The 27339-nt window shown below is 38.1% G+C and overlaps 1 protein-coding gene across 1 annotated transcript in view; it reads left to right on the forward strand.

The window, feature by feature from the left end:
• Positions 1-27339, forward strand: part of LOC131573836 (cystic fibrosis transmembrane conductance regulator-like) — an 88311-nt gene that overhangs the window by 49488 nt on the left and 11484 nt on the right. Inside the window, exons 15-23 of the mRNA XM_058828120.1 lie at positions 309-437; positions 3257-3294; positions 4235-4488; positions 5527-5606; positions 9717-9867; positions 10979-11206; positions 13224-13324; positions 21953-22195; positions 24969-25124. Coding sequence (XP_058684103.1) covers positions 309-437; positions 3257-3294; positions 4235-4488; positions 5527-5606; positions 9717-9867; positions 10979-11206; positions 13224-13324; positions 21953-22195; positions 24969-25124 — 1380 coding nt within the window. The remainder of the gene's footprint in view (positions 1-308; positions 438-3256; positions 3295-4234; positions 4489-5526; positions 5607-9716; positions 9868-10978; positions 11207-13223; positions 13325-21952; positions 22196-24968; positions 25125-27339) is intronic.

Consider the following 27339-nt stretch of genomic DNA (forward strand, 5'->3'; position numbering starts at 1 on the left):
AATCACAATAATAATTTTCTTTCTCCATTGAAAGAAAATAGCTGTTGATTAACAGTTTCAGAATCTGGTAATGCTGGACAAATCTCAGCTTCTCTCATTGTTATCTGAAAATTTCAAATAATCTCTTGATTGTATTTTCATAGCAAAGGTGACTCAACCAGTCAGTACCTTCCTCTCTAGCCATTATCAGCCAATTTAATGCTTCAGCTCAATTACTTGCCGTGAGTTATATAGCATTCTTGTGTCAGAAATGCTCATACAGAGATATTATTAGCATTCTTACTCTTATTTTACTGATTTTTTGACAGGAGTGCTTCAGTGATGATACTGAAAGCATGGGTACTGTGACTACATGGAATACCTATTTCAGATACGTTACTATCCACAAAAACTTGATTTTTGTTCTGATTTTATGTGTGACTGTCTTCTTAGTTGAGGTAAGAATGCTTGGTGCTTGGTGTTGTGTTGCAACAAATGATGTTTGTTCAAACTGTTCTTTGTGAAAATGCATAAAGCATCAAGACAAGCTCTTGCATGTATTGCTTATTGACAACTACTGCCAAATAAAATTGCAGTGACTTTTCTACTGTTTAGATGAGCATTTCTGCACCAAAGTTAGTGGTTAGTGCAGAGTAGCAGAAGACCCATCTTCTCAAATTATCCAGGTTATTTTCTGCTATGTGGTACCATAAATAAGAATTATTGCCCTACGCAAGTCTCTTGTTCACAGGTGAATAATCTTCCATTTTTCATTAAAAATTATCTTTGCAGAGCCTTGGGGAGTTAACAACAATAATTGCCATAATTTATTTTTTTTTTATGAGCACATACATAAATTCTGGAAAATTGCTTTGAAAAATGAGTTAGTAGGTTTGCTCCTGGCGAAAGAAGAGTGGTAAGTAAGGCACAGTGCTGAATGCCTGTGGTGCAGTTAAAGATGGAAGGGGTGTTCCTGCAGCATGCAGAGAAGACATTTTCCAAGGATGGTGTAAAACACTGGAACAAGTACTGAAGAACATCTGTCTGTTTGTGGACATTTGACTGCTTTTCATATACCAGAAATTGCCTGCTTTTTTGTCTTGTTTCTGAATTTAGGAAAGAATTTTAGCATACAGAACCTCTTAATGTTCTCTTCTACAGTAAATATCCTAAGCCAAGTATTTTCCAAAGGGAAGGAATATGTTTCATAGTGGGAAATCAATGAGGTTGTATTCGTATGTCAGCTTATAAAATATGGCGCCAATTTCTCTCGGTGTTTTTCAACATGAACTGAATGAAGAGAAGAATCCATTAGGAATATAGGACTGGTTTCTGGCAGATTATCAGCAAAGGGTTTTTAGCAGTTCTGCAGTGAAATTCAAACATTAAGTATCATCATAGCTGGAGAAAGATGTGACTGATGGTATTCTAAATTTACACTAATGTTATATTGCAGGTGATATAAGTTAGTTCTCTTGTACCAGGAATAAATCTTGGAGCTTAGATCTAGTTTAACATCCCAAATTTTTAAACCAACTCCAGAAGCAAGAGAGTATTTAGATGTATTTCTCTTCTTATCATGTAAGTTTTATTTTAATGGTAGTGGAAAATGGCTATGTAAACAACAGCGAAGCTGAACATGGGTTCTAGAGGCAAAGGAAATTTTAATTTTAAGGTATATCAGATTTATCCCTGTATAGTCAACATATATTTCTAATGCTGATTACACATTTTTGCTTTTATTTTAGACTAAACCTTTTTTAAACAGTTCAGAAGCCTCATCTTCTAATTGAAAAAAAAACCCCACTTTTGAGAAAGTATGTTTCCATACAATTTAAACTTTCCAGTGTGACTATTGTTGAAGTAAAAGCCTCTTGGTAGATGAATGGGCTGGAAGATATCCAACTGCAGCCCGGTGTTGAGTAAATCTCTGAAATACCATACCAAGTATTTATGTGTCCTGTGCTAACAGTTTATACCCTTCCAACCTGAGACAATGAAGAGAGAATAGTGATGAACATCCAAGTAAATTGAAAGTGGTGTTTTTACACCCTTCAGATCTGGCTGGGACTACTGTGGAAGTTCTGGAGATGCCAAAGTGAGTCCACACAGGTCACCATAAATAGGACCAAAAATGCCTGTTTCCTAGGTTTGCAAGGTTTATGTTGTGTAGCTTACTTAACCAGCTCAGAACTGTCTCATGGATATAATACCCAAAGACTAGGGCCACTGAACTGCAGGAAGAGCAGTTTTAGAAGGAAACACAGAGAAAGGATTTGTGAAACTATTCTGTGACAATATTACCATCATCTTCATGGCTGAAAAAATTCCTCTGTTGTGAGGAGTCAAGATGAGAACAGAATTCTGTTGGGAGATTTAAAAACATTATTGTGAAAGAGGCCTGATTCTTACAAATACTTAAATTCAGGACCACGGCTGCTCTTGAGTTATTTACTGTAAGACCTGCAAAAGTTAGTGGCTCCCAAAGAGAAGACTTCAGTTATGTGTTGGGGTATTGCCACAATACATTTCTATACCAGTGGCATAAAAATATATGTGAAGAAAATGTAAAAACTGTTAACCCTTAGAAAAATGGTAGGAACAGAGCAAACTAAAATGTCATAGACTAGATGACGATCTCCAATGTCTTGATGGACAGACAAGAATATATTACAGAATAAATTCTTGTTGAACCCTGAACCGTCCCACAATAAAAAGGGTTTAATTTTACATTTAAAAAATATTGCAATAGATTATGTAGAAAATTATGTAAAACTAAGCAGCAAAGCAATATCAGTCAAATGAATATACCAAATGTAGATATCAGCTAGCAAGGACAACAATGCAAAAATAATTATGTTAAAGGTTTGACATTCTTATTTGAATAGATGCCTTTGAAGATACCGAGAGACTCTTCTAGGGTCATTAAAAATACTAATCTTTAAAACTTAAAATCTGTTAAGGCATACAGTTATCAGTAGGAAGGCATTAGCAAACCTTTGTTAATAGTATGGTAAAAAACAATACAAGAATATTTAGGCACTTGAGAGCATGATTGTAATACAAGTCTAAATGTAGCTTTCCTGGTGGGATGCACTAAATTGTTTCCGTGGAGAGAGAAGCAGATATTACAAGGTTTTTGCTTCAAGTAAGTTTGACTTCAACCCATTTGTTATGCTCCCTCTAAAAACAGGTATAAAGTCAATGAAAAAAGATGAGAGAGAAAAATTACATAAAGTGACAAGACAAAATCTGACTCAATTTTCTTTGGTCACAGGTAGCTGCTTCTCTTGGTGGGGTATGGTTTCTTCAAAAGTAAGTTGTGGTGATAATTTATTGAGAAACTGGGGTATACCTTTTATTATTTTTTCTGTAAATAATGAATAAATTCTGCCAGAATTCTTTCTGGATAGTCACTATCTTATAGTCAACAAAACAGTTCATAGATGGATGACCTAATAAATACTTCGTGTAGGTGGTATCTGCTACCTCTGTAAGTGCTGGCAGTTGAATGGTTTATGCCTTATTATTGAGTACACAACAGTGTACACAAGATTTTCCTGGGTCACTCTAGGGATGCATGGACCTGATTATCGTCAATATACTGTGATTCAGAGGTGCTGGGGAAGACTTGCATAGGAACATTTTAAGGGAGCAGATTCTATAAGACCCCATTTGTAAAATTTCCTCTGCTCATCTATGAGGAATTCCCAGTAGTTACAGGGTCAGGAGTTGAAGGTTAAAACATACTGAGCAGTGGAAAAGCCAGTGGCTTTTAATCCCTGTTTTTGTCCTGCGGCAATGAGTCTGTATGTTTGAGTATAGAAGCATATGGTGATGTAGGTCTGACTGGAGCTAGAGTGATTTATGTTGATTTCTGTCTACATTAAGTCACTCAGGGCTTTGATTTTTATAGTATACCTGAAGAATTTTACATTCATAGGAATTCAGTTTTTTTAAGACTTAAACTATTTTTTCTGTTTAAAAGAATTGGGTGTATTTTCCTGGATTAGGTTAGGTTTGTCAGTGATTAAATAAGCATTAGGTTTGCAAGTGACTACGAGAGTAATTAATAATTTCTATTTCATACATATATAAAAATATTTTAAAAACAACTGGAAATATCTATAACTAACCATTAGCATAGTTTTAAAACAAATGGACACTGGAGTACTGTTTGGTTTAGTTTAGTAAATAAAAGAGGAAAAGCACACAGTTTCCAGTAATGCCTTTATTTTTAATTTCCATCACACAGGACAGCTTTGAAGGCAAATTCAACACAGTCAGAAAACAGCACCTCTGACAAACCTCCTGTGATTGTCACTGACACTAGCAGCTACTACATCATTTACATCTATGTAGGTGTGGCAGATACCCTGCTTGCCATGGGAATCTTCAGAGGTTTGCCCCTTGTGCATACACTTATAACAGTGTCTAAAACTCTTCATCAAAAGATGGTGCATGCAGTTCTTCATGCACCTATGTCAACCTTCAACTCTTGGAAAGCAGGTAAATGAGATGGGAGGTGATTGACTCATCTATGCATTTAATTTCAATTAAATGGTTTTCATTCTGTTGAAGGACAGTGTTGCCTTCCATTTACATTTTCAGTCAAGTGGAATGTTAGAAGTTTGCCACATAAGGTAATTTGTGAATCCTTTAATGAAACTTGATTGCACTTAAGTGTGACATATTTCAGTTGTCAATTCTGATTCTGAAATACCACCCTGTAAAAAAGAAAATTGGATAAAATAAACTATTAACTGTTCTGGGCAATAAAAGTAGAATAACTTCTAAAGAATAGACTTTGTCAGAAGCTGCAATAGAAAAGATATTGTCAGCTATGTCGTGAGTGACAAGGAATCAGATGTGGATGATAAATAGTGCTTTTTTTTATGAATAGTCCTACTAAAATGGCATAAAACATCAGTTAATGTGAATGATGGTACGCATATTCAAATTTAGGAGTTGATATAAAGCTCATTATATAACTGGTGCAACAATTTCCATCTCCCATTGTACATGAAATTCCTATCTTGTATGCTTCTTATTGATAAGTACTAGGTTACAGGAGACGCTGCTAAATGATGATACAACAATGGGCTTCTCCTTCATTTTCCCTTTTATTCTTTACTTTGTTGTTACATGATGTTTAATACAGTAATTCTACTCAGAAATTAAGAAACAGGTTACAAACCCATGCAAATGCTGATGTGCAAATTACCTGTGTATCACAGGGCCTGCTGAACAAGGGGTACTGACCTTATGCTTTGTGCCTCTGTTTCTTCCCCTTTTATTTTTTTTTTTTTATATAATTATATTTTCCTGGTTTTTTCTTCCAAGAGCTAAAACAGAAGTTGTGTAGCCAAATTTCTCCAGGGGGACAGAAACTGTAGCTCCACTAAACTGTAATGGAATTGCTTGTACTTGAGAAGATCTTGTACTTAATATTATCTATTCAGAAAAAGTTGTACTTTTTGTTAAAGTAATAAATGTGGGATTTGGGGGGCAGTAAAATGTTATACTTACTTTTTTCTTAATCCATAGGTGGTATGCTTAACAGATTCTCAAAAGATACAGCAGTACTGGATGACTTACTTCCACTTACAGTATTTGACTTCATTCAGGTTTGTAGAATAAAAGTTGTAACTTTTGCTGTCTTATAGCAATGTCATATTTCAGCTGTACATCTTGCAAAAGAAATCATATTATTTTTTTCAATCTATGTATCTACATAGCTGCTTATCCTGTAGGTCAGCTTTATTGCTTCATTTTTGAGTACTAGTCTCTATGTGTACTTACCTCCACTGTTTATGCAAACCACTCTTACTACTCAGGCTCAGAAATATTTTTGCCCTGCAGACCCCTACAGGACAAGTATCCCTGCTGCTGCCCAGATTCAACTGTAAGTCATAAAGGGCATTCCTAATTCTTTCTGTTATCATGGCTCAAGTTTAATGGTTTTTAATGCTATTCTTTGATTGCATTCAGTCACTTTCATAACTTCCCCTCCTTAAGCTCTTCTGTTCCCAGTTTGCTACCATCACCCTTAGTTTATTTCTCTTCTGTTGAATATATTCTTGACTTTTCTGTTCCTTTATTGTCTATGGAAATGCCAGCTTTTCCTTATATTGAACTGGTTCCCAAAACATTTTAAAAACAGAAGCAAATCTTCCCTGGTGCTCCTGCTCCTCTCTGCATTATTGAGGTGATATACAGGCCCAATTTAACCAACCCAAACACTCTCCATCTATGAGTTTGCCTGCTTTATGGTCCCTACCAACATGATGATCTGATAAAGACAGAGTTTCTTTCCCTATATCTTTTTGAGTAATTGATAACCTTGACTCATGGCTTCAGAAGGGCCAGTGCAGGTTGACATGAAGAAGACTTTACTTCATGTCCTGATGATGCCATGAGGACTTGCTGAATGAGCAAACATGGGCATTGGGACTCTCTGAATCAACAGTATAATCTTCAGTGTGACTTTCTGATACAACCATTTTGTTTCTGATATTTTGGATCTACCATGGGGATGTTATTCCAGAAGCATGTTAATTAGTCTGTCTCTACATTTTGAACTTTCTACAAGAAACTGACTAGTTTTTCATGTTTTCAAGAGGAAGGAAAATCCCAATATTTGGCTTTTCTATTCTGATGCCTTTCAGAGGTTTAACTATACCCTATTGTCCCATAGATTCACCTCTCTCTCCTCAGTCTCAACTGCAGAGGCTTCTAGACATGCATTATAAGCTACCTTGTCTTTCCAGGTTCTTCTGCTGAAGAACCTACCCACTGTCTTGAATAATTTTAACAGTCATTCCTTCACAATCAATTTTTTCTGGTCCTCTATTGATTCAGACTTCCATGGACTCTGCTAATTAACAAAGTCAGATTACTCTGAAAGATACAGAGAAATTATAAATAGGACTTTTTCTTTCTGATGATTGTTGAAGAGTCACAGAATGTGGAGGGGATGTGTGGACCTGGAACCCCTCCAACCCCTCTGTTCAAAGCAAGTTCAACTAAAGGAGGTTGCTCAAGGCTGAGCTGGGTTTTGGATATCTCCAAGTTCTCTGAGCAATGTGTTCCAGTGTTTGACCTTCCCTATGCTAGAAGTGCCTTTTCTTATGTTTAAATGGAATTTTGTGCATTTCAGTTTGTGCCCATTACCTCTTCCCAGCCATTGAAAAGAATTTGGCTCAAGCACATATGGTCCATAAGAAATACCTACTAGTGTTTATATAAACAGAATATATTTTTAATTACATAAATGATAAGAAACTTCATATACAGAAACTTTTATAATTTATATTAGTATAATAAGTACCAGTAAGTAGTTATATAAAGTGATGAGATCCCCCTAAGCCTTCTCTAAAGGCTAAACCCAGTTCTATCAACCAGTTCTCGTTTCCTGGAGATCCTCCATGTGAGATGCTGCTGGCACCTACTGCTTGTCCCTAAGGTTTAATATAGTCTCACTCAAAAGTTCATAGTGAACTCACTGAACATTTATGCCTGTGATCATGACTGTTTTCCCCTAAATGTTAAGCTCCTGTTGTTTAATCAAATTGGCTGTTGCAGTCACTGCCACCCTGAACTCTTGCTGAGTTGCTTTCTCCACTCTCACCTGCATTTTCCCAACTGGGAAACAGTGGAACATGTCTCCCCATCTGGCCTCTGTCCCAGGGCTGAAAGCTCAGCATCTGGGGCACTGAAATGGGCTGCAGAAGCCCTCTACTGCCATTTCTCAACTGTATGCCAATACAGTTGGCTTGTGGTTTAGATTTTTGTTTCTGACTTTTTAGAGAAAACATAATCTTCTTTAGGCTTTAGACTTTAGGCTTACTTCGGAGTTTATGAGATAACACAGATTTTAATATTCAACTTTTTAGTGAAATAACCGTGGGACCAGCAGTTAGGACAATATGACATCATGATGACCTTTACAAAATTTGAGTAAATGACAGAAACGGGAATTATAACAGTCACTGAGTGACTAATCTCAAGTAATGTGAGAACTGTATAACTTGGCTCAATATCACTTGAATAGCTCATTTGCTTCTTAACAATTAGAGGGAGATACAAGTGTTACTAATTTCCGCAGTTTGAAGTAATGAGTAAACACAAATCCATTCTTGAGTTGCTGCAGACCAGTGCTAAACAGCCTGCACAAGCGTAACCCACACATATCACTGTTCTTTAAGAGAAGTGAGGAAAATAATGAAAGAACTCATAGGATCATAAAATTGTTTTAGCTGGAAGGGACATTAAAGATCATCTAGTTCAAACTCCCCCTGCACAGGCAAGGACACTTTCCATGAGATCAGGTTTCTCAGAGCCCCTTTCAACCTGGCCTTGAACATTTCCAGGAGTGGGGCATCCACAACTTCTCTGGGAAACCTGTTCCAATGCTTCACCACCCTCACAGTAAAGAATTTATTCCTAATATCTAGTCTAAACCTGCTCTATTTCAGTTCAAAGCCATTCCTCCTTTAGCTAGTTCAGCTGTAATGTAGTTTTTTTTTTCATATGTGATGCTGATACTGCGTTTCTCGGATTTCTGATGAAAAATAAAAAGTGGTAGGAAACTTAGAATGTGCTTACCTGTTCATGAAAGACCTCTAACTTGGAATTTAAATCCTTCCTTGAGTTTATTTGAACGTAGTAGCAAAAGCACCCACTACAGGTTTCTTCTTAATGTGAAATTAGTTTTGCTTTCCATCTGTTTCTTTGCTGACTGGTCATTTGCAGTGATGTTTCAATGAAATGTTCATAATTTTGTCCAAATTGTCCATTTGCAGTTGGTTTATGCTGGTAAGTTTGCAGCTTGAAGCAGTTGTTTAGTGTTAGAAGTAACACTCTCATACAAAGAAGAACTTTGCTATTCTATGTACATTGGTATACTTGATTTTCTTTAGATTTAGACATGAGGCAAAAACAGTCTACCTGCTTAAGTCTCCTACAGAGTAAAGATCAAGACCAGATTTAGCTAAATCTGTCTGGAGCTATTGAGAATGAGGTCTTAAAATGGTAGTAGTCTCTAGCGGGTTAAAATAGATTAACTCTGAAACAATTTTGTTCCTTTAATCATCTGACACCTTTAAACACCTTTTTATTTCTCCTGAAACTGCTAATTTGTCATACCACAAGTTCTTGTACAACTTATTTCCTGTGTTCTGATCAGGAGGAGCAGTAGTGTTAGTTTCATATATGAGTTACAGTCCCTTGAGCTAGCAAAGAAGGAAAACTCACTTTTTCTGATCCTCAGCAAGACTGCTTTGCCCAGAATCTGCAGGAGGAGACTGTCACACAGCTCCTGTCAGTCTTGCACACCTAGTCCAGACAAGACAGGGACAACAGCAGTAGGTTTGGTAGGTGGCTGCAGATATTGTAAATGTAGTTCTTATAATTTTAAGTAGAGAGTGAGTGCCTAGCTACTATTGTTTTTGTGTAGCTTCATATTTTAGAAGCCTGCAATACTGATTGTACTAGGGAAAACATTTCTTCCATCTATTAAAAAAGATGGCAGATTATTGCAACAGGTTATGGATCTGGTCCAAGTTATTCATTATCTTTTCATGGAGGTTTGTTCTCAGCTGCAAGTCTTCTTAGGTTAGCACTTCATGTTTGTAGAAACAGTACATAGTTGCCATAGGAAGGAGAATCATCACCAATCTCTAGTCTATAAAATGACAAGTTTGCTATATCAATAGTATTTTTCTTTCATTCTACAGTTAATACTGATTGTGATTGGCGCTATAACAGTAGTCTCAATATTAGAGCCCTACATCTTCCTGGCATCAGTGCCTGTGATAGCAGCCTTTATTCTGTTAAGGGCATACTTCCTCCACACTTCTCAACAGCTGAAACAACTGGAATCTGAAGGTAGGAGCAGAAAAATTGGTAGACTTTTAAATCCACAACAAATCAATTGAGAAGTGATTCACCCTTTCTCCTCATTTTTGCCTCTGCTCTTGCAAGATGACATTGTCTTTGGGAGCAGAACACATATCTCCTTAAAGTCAGGGCTGTTCTGATCCGGCCAATACTGAGTGCTCTGCTGCCAAAGAGCAATAAAAAGGCCTTTAAAATATGGCCTTTATCACCACTGCAGCTGAAAACAAAGTCTTGACAGTTTTCTTGAGAGTAAATGTAACTTGCAAAATTGTGGTCAGACTTGGTATGTACCCTTTGAGTTTTCTTCTTTGTAAGAAAAATTTTCAATGGATATATCTTGATCACAAAGAGTTCTTATTTCTGAATAAGTTATTTGATTAAATTTCCTTCCTCTGCCCCCCATTAAGAGACAAAAATGTTCTAAGTAAAATTGAAAACCTCATTTGGAAGTGTGAATTTGCAGACCATGTACTGCTGCCTGGCTTTGCAGCAAACTGGCAGATCATCAGCAAATCAGTCCTGAATCTTAAACAGTGGTGATCCTCTTCTCTTTTACTTAAGTGTAATTCTGGAGTTCCTCAGATCTAAATTTGAATTTCTTTGATGTTCACAGGGATCCAGCACTGGCTCACCACTTTTTATGTAATGCAAGATCTGCTTAAAATTACCGTGTCAGTGCAGTTGAATCTGGAGCATTAAAGTACTCTGCCTATGCTAAGAAAGCTTCATATATCAAAGTTATCAAAACTGTAGGAATTAATTTTGGCTGGGGAGGAACAGACTTTCTCTTGTGGCATCCTACAGAGGGCCAGGAGATTCCCCAAGTAGATATGAGACAAGTAGTTATGTGATAATTATGAAGAATTATTGTGATCCCTTCCTGCCAATACACTGAATGCAATTTCAACCCATTCTTGCTAAGACTGTTGTTGTATATCCTTTGTTAGGATTTCTTCAGTCATGTACTTTGACAACATGTGTAAATTACACACTGGCAGTAGTTACGCTGCTGTGAGGTAGAGCATGGGGGGCTATTTGCATTGTATCAAAGGCATTTGCTCATGCATGTTTATGTTGTTCTAATTTAAATACTTTACAGCTCGGAGTCCAATTTTCACCCATCTTGTCACAAGCCTAAAAGGGCTGTGGACATTGAGAGCCTTTGGGCGGCAGCCGTATTTTGAGACCTTATTTCACAAAGCTCTGAACCTACACACGGCAAACTGGTTCCTCTACCTGTCAACACTGCGCTGGTTCCAGATGAGGATAGAAATTATTTTTGTTGTCTTTTTTGTTGCTGTGGCATTTATCTCTATCATAACTACAGGTATGGTAACTCTACCCCAAAAATGAAATGGAAGTGTGCTGCTTCTTTTTAACAGCTCAGCTTTAGAAAATTCAGAAAGAAATAAACTGTTGCAGAATTTAGCATACATTGGAGTCATTGATTTAAGTATGTCATAACAGTAAACACAATTTAATTAAAATATAAATAACACCATTATTGCCAGCAGTCTGATATTGTAGAGGACTCATTAAAGGGATTAATCAGAAAATTATAAATAAAGGGACTAAACTTTAATTTTCTTGATAGTAAATTGCTGTAAAATTTTCTCATGAATTTGAAACTGCATTACTGTTCCGAGAAGCTTGGATGTTGATCACACCTGTGCAGCTCAAAGGTTTTTAGTAAATAGAAGTTAATGTTCCTCTCACTTGCAAATGGTTAAGACATGAAAAGTTTTAATATCCTTTTAAAGTCCACACCATTAGGAGAAATTTTCATCTAGTTCTTTAATTCCCAACTCACTGACCCATTTTTGTATGTGAAATTTTGCAAATTCTATTCAAAATCCCCTGAAAAATGACTCACCACTCCTAGTAAACACAATATACGAATGAAAATCACACTGTATCTTACTGGTATTTGAAGTGGTGCCCATGACTTGCCAGGTGTAGCCAGCCTCAAACAAACAAAAAGTAGGAGTGTGATGTCCCAGAAATGTTAATAATTAATAATTAATTTCTGTGGAAAAATTCAGCTAGAGATTACTTCAAATACAGTTTTTTATTCACTGTGCTTTAGTTATGTTTGGATATGGTTCTACCTCCCCGAGTTTTACTCTAACTTCGTGTGCAGGATCTATCTGTATGCAGTTTCAGTACTATGGTTGCTGATTAACAAGAGTTTGATGATTATATGGAGGAGATTTTTAAATCTAAAAATACTCATATTTCTCTCAGCTGTACTTTAGTGTTGAAAAGGAGTTAAATAAGAGCTTGCAATTTATCAAATATTGTATAGTTTATGAAATGCTATCCTCTGTTTTCTGTAGAAGGAGATCTAGCTCTCCTTACAAAAGAAGACACCACACATACTTCTGTATGAAAATAGGCACTTACAATACTTTTGTTACTAAGGAGATTTCTAGTTCCCCTTCCATTCATGGGAAATAATGTTCTCTGCTGCCCTTCTCATTTCTTACTCTGTGTCCTTAGTAGTTTGGGTTTTTTAGGAAAATAATTTCTTGTGTTAGTTGTCCTGGATGTTTTTTTCATCTTTCCACCATTATAATCCTTACTGTTATAATAGGCCCTTGGAGAAACGCTAAATTTCTTTTCTTAATCTATCAATTTTCATGAGGAATATGTTGCTTTTATTGCTTACTTTTACATTTACTTATATAATGAGATGTCTATTAAAAAAGCAGGAGGAGGTTTATTGAAGAAAACTATATAAGGAATGAAGAAATCATAGAAAGGCATTTGCCTTAAATTCTCAATTCCATTTAACACATGGTGAGGTTAAAAATCAACAGTGTGGTATATTAAATGCTTATATTGTATTGTATGAAGTAATAAAGGAAAATCCTTGGGAAATCCCATTGTTACAGCTGACAATTAAAGCTAAAAAATTTACACCTGCATCTTTGTGAAACACTAAGGAGAACATCCTCTATTTGTCAAAGGAATGAAAATGTAAGCCATTTTGAATTTTAAAGTTGTTAGCTGTGTGTGGTGTTTTAATTAGATAAGAGTAATTTCACAGATTCATATGTGTTGGAAAAAGGGAAGTCAAATCAAGATTGCAGAGACCTGATTCTGTTTACAGGTTAAGTATCAAGATTTAACTTTTTCTTCTGCCAAGCAAGATTAGGGTTTCTAGTCAGGTGTTTAACTATGATTTAGCTCTTAGTCCTTTTTATGATTAACAAACCCATGTTTTCTCCATGAAATGAAAGAGGAGAGAGTATGAATATGCATTTTAAGATATACATGCTAATTTTATGTTTTCTAATGGCTTTTTATTTACATAGAAATGGAATGTGTTTTTCTCTCCACAGGTGATGGACCGGGTACAGCTGGAATTATTCTTACTTTAGCTATGAACATCATGGGAACCTTGCAGTGGGCAGTAAACTCAAGCATAGATGTTGATAGTTTGGTAAGCAAAAATGCACAGTGCTGGGCTTTCTTTTGAGGAATTGTCTTGTTGATTATGGTTGTGCAGTGAACTCTCTTCAGAGCTGAATATTACACAGGTGTGTCAGAAAAGTTTCCCTCATACCTTTGATAGCAAACTACTGTTTTTGGGATGTCACAAAATGAGTTTTTCCATGATCAGAAGTTTTTCTGGCCTGGAATAGGCAACAGCAAATACTTGCATTTGAGGATTCAGATTGCAGATGTAGCAGCGATAGGAAAACCTTGAAAAGGCTTGGGGTTATTTTGTTACGATTATATTTCCTGTATTTATATATATAAAATATTCCTTCCTTGGTCTACTTAGCTTTGCATAGCAGATCACAATAGATGTTTTTGAGTTCCTTTTAGCTATTATCAATAGTGATTTAAAAATCTGTCCTTGACTTTCCTGGCAGTCTTTTTCTGGTTTTATGTAAAATACCCTCAAATTGCAGTTGTACATAATTTTAATAGGTAAGACTGGCTTTAGACTATTTCACATGGTCAGCTTCTCATCACCTATTTGTTGAGATATGTGAAGCAGACAGGAAACTCATAAAAGAATATGTTTGTTCTTACACTTTTCATCATACATTAGCTTAGATACATGAACTTCACTCATTCTAGGATCTTAGACAGAATTTGTGTAACAAAATACTGCAGTCTTATAAACCAAAAAAAAATTCTGAGAAAAAAGATCTCCCACATCCTGTCTTACCTGCTCTGAACCCTAAATTAGCTTTTCGAGCCAACTGTTTCAGTATTGGAAAACAAAAAAAAATTACAGAAAATTCCAGAGTCCCTTAAATCGTGACTAATTGAAATTAATTGTCATATTAAAAATACATAATTGGGGCAGATGGTGACAGTGAAGCAATATTTGCAAGGCTAACATTATTTTTTTTTAAAAAAGAATCTATTCAACTAGATGCATCCTGAGAGAAAGCATTAAAAGCCTCAGAACAAGGAATTAACCACTTAGAGCATCTAATCTCTTGTTTGCACATGTGACTGCTGATAGTTGAGAATGATCTGAATGATGGCCATTCAGAAGTGTTTCCTATCCACCAAACATTTTATGCTAGCTCCTCCTTTGCTTTGTTTTGAACAGCCTGTCTTGAAGGGCAAGCACTTTGTGAAAGGGCTTCATTGCCTTCTTCAGCTGCAAGACCTGCTGAACAGTAGTTACACGACTAAAAATGAAGTAAAATGTGATGTTGGTAAATCACAGAATTTTTAGGGTTGGGAGGGACCTCTGGAGATCCTCTTGTCCAACTCCCCTGACGAGGCAGGGTCACCTAGAGCACACAGGAACTCCCCACAGGTGGGGTTTCAATGTTTCCAGAGAGAGAGAGACTATAATCTCTCTGGGCAGCCTGTTCAGTGCTCTGTCATCCTCAATGTGAAAAAGTTCTTACGTTGAGGTGAAACTTTTAATGGTTTAGTTTATAGCCATTGTTCCTCGTTCTGTCGCTGGGCACTGCTGAGAAGAGCCTGGTACCATCCGAAACCCGCTTTGAGCTATTTATATGCATTAATGTCATCCCCTGTCAGTGCTCTCTAGACTGAACAGGCCCAGCTTCTGCAGCCTCTCCTCATAAAAGAGATGCTCTGGACCCCAAATGATCTCTGTGGCCCTCCACTGGACCCTCTCTTTGTCTCTCTTGTTCTGAGGAGCCCAGAACTCAACAGAGCGTTCCAGATGTCGCCTCACTAGGGCCGAGCAGAGGGGCAGGATCATCTCCCTTGACCTGCTGGCCATACCCTTCCCGATGCACCCCAGGTCACCACTGGTCCTCCTGGCCTCAAGGGCACATTGCCAGCTCATAGTCAATTTGTCATCCACCAAGACTCCCTGGTCCTCCTCTGCAAAGCTGCTCTCTAGTAGGTCAGCCCCCCAAAACAAAATCAGCAACAGCCATGTTCCTTCACTTGGCTCTCATTTGTGAACTCCATCCCCTGTAAGGCAGAATATGATCACTTTAAGTATGAAAATCTGTATACAAATAATGTGTGCATATTACATGGCTTAATACAAAATGAAGGTGTTTCACAAGAGCAACAGGAAGTCTTACTGCAGGATTCAGAGGGTGCTGGACACAATAGTGCTTTAATAAAGAAGAACTTCCCTTTTTTAAAAGTACAGCCATCTTAAAATGTCACCTGTTAGTAGCAACAAGAAAGTAACTCCCTTTCCCTTGGAAAGGAAGTCTCAAATTGCTCTAGACATTTCTGAGTACTTTTGCTCTGTGTTAAGAAAAGGACTGTGCTGGAGCACTGGTTATGTTATGTGTTATATTATTGACAGCCTTCTGAGGTCCATCAGGTTACAGTGGATCCTCTGGACATCTTTTAGCAGTGGATAACTGCCCACCCTCATTACATGAATTTTTAGACTTCCCAGATGAGAAATTAATAAATATTGCTGGCAGGATGGTTGTCTTGACATTCAAAAGCTGTTCCTGTGCACAAGCAGATAAAAATAGCTTAATGGTGTCAAGATAATAAAAATACTTCATTGGGTGATACAGATGTATTTATCATTTCCTACTCTGTAGTCTCTGCATTTAGCACTTCCTTCTTCAAAGTACTTTAAAATTATTTGGCTAAAGATGTTTTGCAAAGGGTTGCCTGACTTAGTAGTCTATTTAGTTATACTCTATTTTTCTCTCTAGAGGTGGTTTGAAGCTCCCTACAGGACCAGATTGACTAGAATTGGCACATTCTCCCCATGTCTCCAGTTACAGATACACACACACTGCTCTAGTTGACATCACTCTTGCCTTTCCTTGAGCAGCTGTGATATCTGTGTTTACAAGCCTGCAGACAAGCATGCCCAAGTGAATAGCACACTTGTAGGTAGCAATCTTTAGTTGTCATATAAGCTTGAGTTTTCTGCAAGTGGTTGAAAGCCATGTCCAAAGGAGTAGCTGGCCAAACAGATGGGTAGGTGGCAAATTTGACTTTATTCCACACAATCTCCTTCGTGAGCTTTCCATGACACTGGCACACAGATTGAAGAATCTGAGTTCCTAGGTTGGTTTTTATTTCTACATACACAGATATTGTCTTCAAAACAATTTTTGTTGAACAGGCTTGACTTTAAATTAAAAATCCCTATTGTCTCTTAATACCCCACAATGGTAATGGTAATGGTTTTGGCATTTCATTCTCTACAGCCCTGATACTTTGTCTGCTCTGCCTTTATTTAAAAACAAACAACCCCCAAACCCCCTTTTCCCCCCCAGAAACATACATAGTCACTACAACAGCTATCTGTTGTTTCATTTAAAGCTAGGGATTAGGGTAGATTTATTGTTTCAATTTGATAATTTCTGCTAATATCCTTTCAGCTGGTTTTCAGTCTTTTTTTATACTTCTAGGCTGTCTTGTAGTGTCCCAAATTGTTTTTTCCCCTTCATAAGGAAATAAAAAATAATTTTTTCAGTAAGTGCTGCTTTCACTGATAAGCATTAGCTAGTCCCAGTGGACTATTTAAATGGTTTCTAACCTCTTCTTTCACTGATGTATATCCTGCAGTAGCAGTGCTTTAATGGTGAAGGACAGTTCCTTTTTTCAGGGAAAGAGACAATGCCATGCTTTTACTGTTGCCAAGATTACTTATATAAGGAGATATAAAAAGAATCCCCCAAAGAGATATTAAAACCCCACCTGCTAAACGTCACAGTGCCCAACCCTGTACATCAGGGATGCTGAAGAATTAAAGCAATACAGGGTAGGGAAGAAGACTAAATTTAAAAATACAGCTGTGAAAAATAATGGTGCTTTTACAGATGATTTTTTATGCTTTTATATTCCCATACCTTTAACCTCTTTTAACCTGCTCAATTGATTCTTTTTTTTTAAAATCTAGGATATGATCTTATTATTGTTTTTACTACTGTTGGCAGAAAACCTGAGAACACTGTTAATTTCCAAAGTTTAAATTAAAGTAGAGTAAATACTCGACTGTAAAATCTGCATCAGAATGGCTGTCCTCAAAGTGGAGTGTTGGTCTTCTGGAAGGAAACATAATGAAGAAAAAAATCTTTAGAACATTCTCTTTTCTGCCTGCCTGCACAGCAGTGTGATAAAGAGAAAAAAATCAGTAAAAGTTTTAAATGAACCAAGTATTTAATTTTTGCAGTTCAGAAGAGAAGTATACATCCTATAAGTGCACCCAATATGTAACAGCAGATGATGTGGAACCTTGGTAAAACCGTATGTTCTGCCTACCAAGCCAGCTTTGGCTCAATGACTTAATGCACAGGATTTTTTACAACAGGAACCATTGGACCAATCCCCCACAGGATCTCCCAGCTGCACTTTCCAAGCAGTGGGTTTGTGAGGAGGTGATGTCTGGCAACACAACCATTGAATACTGTGTGTGTCTGGTCTGAAGAGAGTGCCTGCTCTCTTTTTAGCAGAAGAAAACACAGACCCTGATTAAATTAATTCTGTTATCTTACTTGTAAAATAATTACTTCTTCCACCTTCTGGAAATATGAATTATATAATTATGTTATGAATTCTCCTTCAAAGTTAAGAAGAGTTTAAGTGATATTAATGAGAAAATAAATTAAAGAATTTGCAGTGCTACTAAAATTTCAGCAAAATAAAATTAGGCAAGGCTAAAAATAGTGTACTATGCTATAGACTTAGGGATGAAAATAGTAAATATACTCCTTTATTCAAAAGCACTAGTTAAAGAACATGAATATAGCTGGCACAGTGCTGATGGGAAAAATGGATAAGAAACTTGCTGTCACCTATCCTATACCTGTCATTATGGATGACAGAACATTTCTACCTGTGAAAGGAAGAATGGATATTTTTGTAAAATGTTCCTGACATGCTACATTCTGCCCAGATTTAAATCATAGTTCAAGCTATAGAACAAGGAATTCAGAATTGATTTTAAAATTATAATACTGTCTAAAATATGTGCATACGTAACTGACAAGTCTGTCAGGGGAGCTAGGACATTGAGATTAAATTTTCTTTTGTGTAGAAAGGCTGTTCATCCAGCTGGCTTCACAGCAGACATTAGACAGTGTGTTGTGGTCTGACCTCTTGGGCAGTTATGGGGAATCTCGGCCTGTACAAACATTCACAGCTCTTGATGAAGCCAAGACCTTGAAGAAAGACCTTTGTTTCTAAAATGGCTATGTTTCTATAAAGCTAAGAATTATGAAAACAAAGGTACTATCAAATACCAGTCAAAATAACTGCATGGTGCTCATTGTGGGATTTACTATTGACAGTCAGATGGGGAGAAAACTGTCAGCCTGATCTGAGGTCTTGTTTGTGACATCAAAAAGAGCTGACATATATACATGGATATGATGATGACCATGCTTTTCTGTCTTGCAAAGTGGTTGAGATGGAAATAAGACTTGATGGGCTTGTGTGTTAGCACACTTTTTAGAACTTCTGTCACAATTGTGTTTCAAGATGCTGAGATATAAGCTATCATCCCAGTATTCCCTTGCATTTACTTCCACATAGAAAATCTACCCAACAGTATTTCAGTTGGGATTGAGGAGCAAAAATGAATTGCACCTAATATGTCAAGTAGAAACACTTTTCAGAAAGAATATAAAAGCAGTTAAACAAAGATGTACAAAGGGTTTTCCATGATAGCACTAAACAGAAATATATTTCTGAGAATACAGATTAGAGAACAAATTATGTTTACAAGAACAAGTTTTTGTAAAGCAAGGAATCTAATTAATTAATTAGTTGGACTGAGGCACTTACCTGAATGTAAAGGGAAGTCACGTCTTCTATAAGTAAGGAGCTGAAACTTATTTCTTGAACAGGAGGAAAATAGGACATTTTGAAGGCTTTAGGACTGCCAGCATGAACTACATTCTCTGACAGTATGTGAGGGATTACAGCATCTACAGAATGGATTTTAATGTTAACCTAAACTAGCTATGTGTTGGAGGACAAGAAGCAGATAGAGAAGCTTGACAAAATCAAAGTTAGGCTTGCAAATGGCTCAAAAGCTGGATAAATACTTGATCCTAATTTTCACTGAAAAGGCAGTGTTTAATCTGTGGAATTAAAAGTGGAGCAGAAGGTTGAAATGGGATTTATAATATCTGAGGTAGAATTACATGGAAACCAGCTAGAATCCTGGTTTTCCTAAATTGTACAGTTTTTGAAGGGACACATACCTGTGAACCCCTGTGAGTCAGTCCATCTAAAATCATAACCTTCAGCTAGGGGTGATTTGGTTCTGCAGCTGGACATTTCACTTACACCTGTGAAACCAGACTGCAACAATGCCATCCATACCAGGTAGAGCAGACCTTGCACCCAGGTGTTCAGGAAGAACTGGCTGAGAGGCTGGAAATCATAAAATGGCCACTTCAAATAAATAAAACAAGCTGGCAGTGGTGGTGACATGTGACAAAATAACAACTGTCAATTTTTGCTGAGAAGGAGAAATGAGAAGTCACTGATACCACCATCAGTCTGTTAGTGTGATAGCACCTGTCTTTAGAAACTATTTTCTATAACTAAAAATGTGATGCATATAGGTTGGAGTCACTTAGATTTACTGACATTAGGGTTGCATCACCATATCCTCAGAACTGTGTCTGATGATTTATTTTCCAGACAATAGTAATGTAATAGATCTCATTTACCTTCAGGAAAGCATTGACTGTGGCTCTGTTTCAGGAATTAAATAAATGAAGGATATCAGGATTATTATAAGAACTGTAAAGTGTTAATGAGTTAGTCAGAAAGGAAATGGCATTAAGCTGTATTATGTATTAACCTGTAGGGAGGCTACTCAACAAAGATTAGATTGCTGACTGAGCTAATTTTAATCTTTTTAAAATGCTCTCAACAAAATAAAAAAAGTTGTTGAAGAAATCTGCCAATGGCACAAAGCTGAAAGGCAGTGTTGGCATAAAGGATCCTGGGAGTTTAAATGTATTAGGTGACCTCAAATGGCAGGTATTAAATAGATTCCACTAACGAAAGTGCAAAGTCTTGGATTTAGAGATGGCTAAGAATAACCTCAGTGGTAAGTGAGGATCTTGGTTAGAAATGGCTAAAATGGAGGAAAGCTTGGCTGAACACCCCTCAGTCAAAGGCTGACTATAAGATGTGATTGTGAAAAAAATAGTGTATGATCCTAGGATGTGTTAATGCAGATATTCCTAATATAGAATAAGGAATTAGCAATGCATTTGTATAATGTCCTGGTAAAACATCATCCAAAATGCTGCATACATTCTGGTCAGACAGGAAAGCTTGATTTGAACTGGGGAGTTTGGAGAAGGAGAACATGGATTAAGAAAGAGGCTTAAACCTGGATTTTCTTTAGTCCTGGAGAACAAAGGGTGATCTAATCTAAGGTGTCCCTCCATAAATGAATGGGGAAAGCAGCTAGTAAAAGGAGTTATTTAGAATTTAAAATTAATAGAGTTCTAACCGCAAAGTTGTCCATAAAGCAGAAAATGTTTTCTGGCCACCTGAGCAGAGAAGCTGTAGTGAAGGAAATTAATTATTTATTGACCCTTGATCCATTTAAAAAAATAAGATCAAGAGGCTCCTTTCTAGCCCCATGTTCCTTTGAAAATGCACTAAGACTGCTACTAGCAACTTCTGTCTGATGTTCATGAACTACAGGACTTTATTATTTTACCTAATATATATAATTACTGATCCAAAATTCACTATCATGGAACTTCCTACTAATTTTTTTTTTAATTATAATTTATCATAAATGCTCAACTGTTACTGTTTAATGATTGTTCTTTTTTTACTTAATGCTACTGTTTTTCATTTTTCAAATCCCGTGCAGTCTACTGATCTTTCGTGATCAGTCATTATTCAAAGAACTTCGGGTTTTGGGTAATCCCATACCTTCCTGAAGAGTTTAAGTGACCCATGTTGTTTTTATGATTATTCTTTGTCTTCCTAGATACAAGTCATCACTTTCCAAAATAGAATTTTTAAGATAGAAAGAGCTACTATGTCCATTTAAAAAGGAAGCAAGAATCATATGTTGGACCAATGTCAGAAGTACAAGTGCAATGGAATCTAGAGCTCTAGAGGAGAAGTAGCCTGCCTTTAAAGATTATATCACAGTATTGGTGTCTTGGTTTAAGACAATTTAAAAAGGTGGACACTTTAAAATTAGTTACCTCCCCTTAGTTTCAACCAATTTCTTTCCACCAATAATGAATAAGTAAGTAGATTTAAGTGAAAAAATAAGAGTGAAAAATAACAAGTGAAACAGCAACAGGAAGAAAAAACCCCTAGTAAATAAGCACTAGACTCGGCCTTTAGAAATTCTGCCGGGAGCAAGAGGGACTTGGCTTGGGTGCCTTGACCTTTTCAAGGGACTGGCATCTCCCAAGCGCCCTGTAATTCCAGTTCCAGCCACACTAGGTCTTAAAGAGGCATTAAGAGTTTTTAGATACAGATAAGTATGGAACACAATAAAGTTGTGGGTTACTCGTTACAGTAGCTTACACAGAAAAAAGACTCCAGTGCTGTCTAGGAATTGGGAATAATTTTATTTCATTTGTGTTGTTAGTTTAGTATGAATTACAATTAGAATATTGTTTGTTTTGATTTGTAGATGCGGTCTGTCGGACGAATATTTAAATTCATTGACATGCCAACAGAAGAGACAAAAAGCATTAAGCCGCAGAAGAATAATCAGTTTTCAGATGCCCTTGTAATTGAAAACAGGCATGTGAAGGAAGAGAAGAACTGGCCATCTGGGGGCCAAATGACTGTGAAAGACCTTACAGCTAAATATGGTGAAGGAGGAGCTGCTGTACTAGAAAACATTTCCTTTTCAATAAGTTCAGGGCAGAGGGTAAGACACTGTTTTGCTGTGCTTTATCTAACTTCTATTAAGCTTAAGTAGAGAATTGTCACAAACCTATTCAATGACTTAAAGGGATTTTGAGTCTGGTAAGTTTTTCTAAATGAAATTGTTGCAACACAAAATATCTTCTAAACTAACTGAAGAACAGAAATGACTTCGGATAAAATACACGTGCAACAGTTTTCCAAGCTGTATTCTGGTGCCTGAGATTCTGCTGTTGTGGAGAGGGAAGGTTGCTGGTGAATGCAGGTGCTGGGGACAGCCTGACCCGGTGGGGCAGGGCACAGAAGAATACTGGCTGCCGTGCCAAGGGTAATGCACCGCTGGCTCCGGCGGCCGGAGGGTGGAGGTGCCGTCTCACCCATTCCATGAGGGCTCTACGCCACCCTGAATTATTACAGACTGTAAACAGCTCCATTCTTTAGAGGACCGACAAACCTCTGATTAATCTTTGTGCGTGTTTGGGGTTGTGTTTAAGAAAGGGCTTTAGTTTCAGGACAGCATTTAGGTAGAAGTTTAACAGTTGGCTTCAAGTTCATGCTAAAGACCTATGCTTGCTGGAATGGGAAGAAAGGCTTGTGATTTCCTGAGCTGAAGCCTTATGGAGGAAGAGATTTCAACTGTCCCACATTAATGAGAAAGGTTCAGTGACAGCTCCCTGGCCTTGACATGAGGCACATATTCACTCCTAATTTGGATAGCACCAGTCTCTGCCAGGTTTGGTAGGTTTGTCTTGGTTTACATGAACTGAGTGTTTAATCTACTAAATTTGAGGGCACCAAAACTTTGAACTCAGCCTTTCCACTCTGCCTTTGAAAGAAAGACACCTGTGATTCCTGGAACGTGAAGATGCAGGTGCTGTTGCAGGCTGGTGGGTTTACTTCCTGGAAAATCCCTTGAAGCAGTGGTATAAGGAAAATGAAAGACATTTTTGTACTCTACAAAGAAGGGATAGAGCAGTAAAACCAGAAGTCCTTCTCTCAAGGACTGTGATTCAAGTTCAGTGATGAACCCTGGACTCAGATGCTCCTTAAACTGGAGATAATTTGTTTCTCCTGCATAGGTAGTACACCAAGAAGGAAACAAAGGAGTTTTCCTCTGCTGAGGGATGGAATTTCCACTTAATGGCTGTCCAGAAATTAAAGCGTATTATCAAACACCTCTTGAAGACTGACAGGCTTGAGCATCAATCACCTCTCTAGGAAGCCTGTTCCAGTGTTTGACCACCACCTTAGTAAAGAAATGCTTCCTAATGTCCAGTCTGATCCTCCCCCAGTGCAGCTTTGAATCATTCCTGTGTATCCTCTAACTGGATCTCGGGGATAAGAGGTCAATTTCCCCTCAGCCTCCTCTCCAAACTGGACATGCCCAAGTTCCTGTCCACTCATTGTAGGATATTCCTTTCAGCAGTTTCCCCAGCTTCCTTGCCCTCCTCTGGATGCATTCACTCACCATCACATCCTTCTTAAATTGCAGAGCCCAGAAGTGCACACAGAACTCGCGGTGAGGCTGCTCCAAAGCTGAATAGAGTGGGATAATCACCCCTTTGCCCAGCTGCTGCTGATGCTGTGTTTGATCAGCCCAGGCTGGGGTTTGCCCTCTTGGCTGCCCGGGCACACGCAGCCGACTCACACGGATCCTGCTGTCAGGCAGCCCCCTCAGATCCCTCTCTGCAGGGCTGCTCTGCAGCCACTCCTCTCCCAGTTTATACTTGTGCCTGGCATTGCTCCATCCCAGGTACACAATCTGACATTTGGACTTGTTAAACTGCAATATTGCCCAGTGTTCCAAACTATCTAGATTTCTCTGCAAGGCCTCATGTCCTCAAGAGAGTCCACAGCATTTCCCAGTGTGGTATCATCAGGAGCCTTGCTAATGGTGTATTTGACTCCTGCATGCAGATCATTGATGAATATGTGGAAGAGAACTGTCCTTAGGACTGAGCCCTGAGCAATACCACTAATGACCGTCACCAGCCTCATGCACTACAAGCCTTCAGCCAGTTCTCCAGTATGGTCATGCTACAAAAGCAGCCCACACTCAGACAGGACATTGTTAGCCATGTACATTGGAAAAGGCAGCATCTTGGAGTTTGTTGGTGGTTACTGCAGGTATTTGTTTGTTCTTGCAATAGGTCAGTTCCCCTACAAGGGAAACACAACTTAAAAAAAAAACAACAAAAACCTACATTATTATGTTTCTTCACACCTTAGAGTTAAGGAAAATCAGCACCAACTGGGCAGGTTGAGGACTTGCACTGGTGCTTAGGGGTCTCCAATGGCATGATGTCTGCTGGAACCACTGCCTCTGCCTCAAGCTAACTAATTAGAGTTAGGCCCTTTATTTTCAATCATATGAAAATGGAGTAGCTTACTAGGGTGATCCAAATGCACTCCCCACTTAGTTTTTGGTTTCTGGATGTGATTTTGCTGATGAGTGCTTCATAGAAAAGTGAAGGGAAAAGGCACAAAGAGCTGAGCTGATCAGTGCAAGATAATAGACAAGCAAATTCCTGTTCTTCAGCTAAGCATAAGCTGTCAGAGTTTTCATCTGGTTAATTCTAACAAAACAGAGTCTTCCCATTGTTTGATTCAGCTCTTGCTGTAGGCTTTTATCATTCCCCCATGAATGATACTTGCTGTCCCACTGAGATCCACCTGGACTGTTCTTCACTGCTGAGACCTCTAAGGTTTTTGCCTTAGTCTGTGATTATTGTTATGTGAAGAGTATTAAATGTTTCCTTGTATGATCTGTATTGCAGGTGGGCCTTTTAGGAAGAACAGGCTCAGGGAAAAGCACTTTACTTTTTGCATTTTTAAGACTGCTGAATACTGAAGGGGATATCCAGATTGATGGAGTCTCCTGGAACACGGTCAGCGTGCAGCAATGGAGAAAAGCATTTGGAGTGATTCCTCAGGTAATGAAATTTTTGAAAATTTTTGTGCCTTTATTTTTATTGGCTCTGTACCCATATGTACATAGCTGCTTTTAAGATGTTTGTTATTGTATGCTGAGAAAAAAACACAGATTTTGTGAAAAGGGGAGTGGCATGGATGGGTGGAAGGATGCAATGATTCACAGCAAACTTTGCATTTTTAGGGTTTCTCTGCCACTCCCACAGGTACTCTTGTAGAAATAGGAAGATACAGCACACTCAAACAGAAGTGTTTTTAGCCTGCTTATCCCTGCTCCTCTGACTCAGTTTGAATTTTGATTCAGGATAAGATAGTGCCACCTGAAGAAAAAAATACCAATCAGTGTTCTCAGCTACATCACATATCATGGTTAACATGTGGATACTGCACATTGCGTGCTTTCCCTGGCAGACTGATAGCAAACATGTAAATCTAGGGCCTCTGAGTCTCTTGCCAGTGTTCCCACAGCTGGACAGTATCTTCAGTTACAGATGTGGATTATCTGTCTGAAAAATTAACATTATTGTCTGCATACAGTAACGCTAAAAGGTGATTGTAAGGGTAGGAATGAAAACTGAAGGAATGAACTGCAGAATTTTAACTCTTTTGTACTTTTGTTGTCTGTCCTTACCAACAACACTGAAAGCTGAGTGGCACATATTGACCATCTCTTCTTTGACAGTTATACATTAGACAGTTCTTCAGTTTCAAAGCATACACAATTTCCTCCATAACATTCCTTTGGAATTCTGTGACTGTGGCAGACCAATTCAAGTGACACTTGATGGCAATCTTACCGATGAGTTGCTCGTAGTATCAGGTGGCACTGGGAGACCAATTGCAGATCAGTCTGCCACACTGTGAGGGACCATGCAGCCTGTCCTGCCTTTATCCATCCTTGAGGGTGGCTACTAGCCCCAGAGACTAAAAAATATGGTTTGATCCTGTCACCCTGGGTAACCTCCTGCTTGAAACACCCACAAAGGAGTGGGCTGACCAAAGTGGCCAAGCAACCCCTTTGAATTGTTGGCTGTCAAACCCTAATTGTGCTATTCCCCCCATCCTACCCCCACAGTAAAGCTGTTTCTATCTTGTTTCTATAAAGATTTGGGTTTTTTTTCCTGATAGTCTCCCATCTGGGAAAAGTGGTTACCGTCTTAGAAAGCTGGTGAGTGTATGTGTAGTATGAAGCTGTTGCAGTGACTACACAGGGCACTTTAAAATAGTTCAAGAGACTCTGGAACAGACAGACAGTTTAACATAAAATTCTCGAAGTTTTACATCTTGGGTCACTGTTAAAAAACACTGAAATGTTCATGCTGGAAGAAAAATGGCCTTGATTTTGCAACACAAGGAGGACTCAGAATTCAATTTTTTTAAGTGATGATCAGTTTTGAGCTATGATAGCTTCCTTTTCAAATATGCTATTCCACAGTAGCCCAAGTGCCATTTATTTAGAGTAGGCATGCAAAGCAGGCACAACTCCCTTTTCTCTGTGCATTTCATGCTCTGAAATTTCCTAGAGGCAGCAATTTTTTAGCACTCTGACCTTGTCAGAATAGACCCTTTCTTCCCTGCCCCTACACCCTCAACAAACCAAGCCTAACAGAGTGGTGTCGAGTCCATGGGTTGGATTAATTTCTTACCTGAGCTCTGCCAGTCACAGACTGCAGAGCTGAGGCTTACTTGGCAAGCTGCCATTTGATAACTGACCTCTTGTCACCACTTCCGTACTCTCTTCAACATGTCCATATCTATCTATTCCCTTAAATTTTCATATCTTTATTACAGCTGGTTCAGTTCTGCAGAGTTTTTGTTGCTTGCAAGTATGAAAAAATGTCTCCCATTCAGATCAAGGCAGCTGTGCAGTGAATTGCATGTGCAGCTGCTTGTATTTAGTTTGGAGGACAGGTATGTTATACAGCTGTCTTCTGAAGCATGGCTGTATAGGATGAAGGATGCTTTTACCAGTAAGGTATGTCTGCACTGGTAAATTTTCCTGTACAGCCAAGTATAAATTTCTGTACTGGAATAGGCTTGCTTATCTCTCCCATAGTTATCCTTTTGCTCTCAGCCTTTTGCCATTTGGGATGTGGTTGCCCATCAGAATTTATGTTCTCCATCTCCAGCTGTCCTTGGGAATGCATGGACTGAGAAGAAATCTGAATACTTGGTAACAAGTAGTCTCATTGTCCCAGTGAAAATATGAGGAATAAT

The sequence above is a fragment of the Poecile atricapillus genome, chromosome Z (assembly GCF_030490865.1).
Source record: "Poecile atricapillus isolate bPoeAtr1 chromosome Z, bPoeAtr1.hap1, whole genome shotgun sequence".
Lineage (NCBI taxonomy): Eukaryota > Metazoa > Chordata > Aves > Passeriformes > Paridae > Poecile > Poecile atricapillus.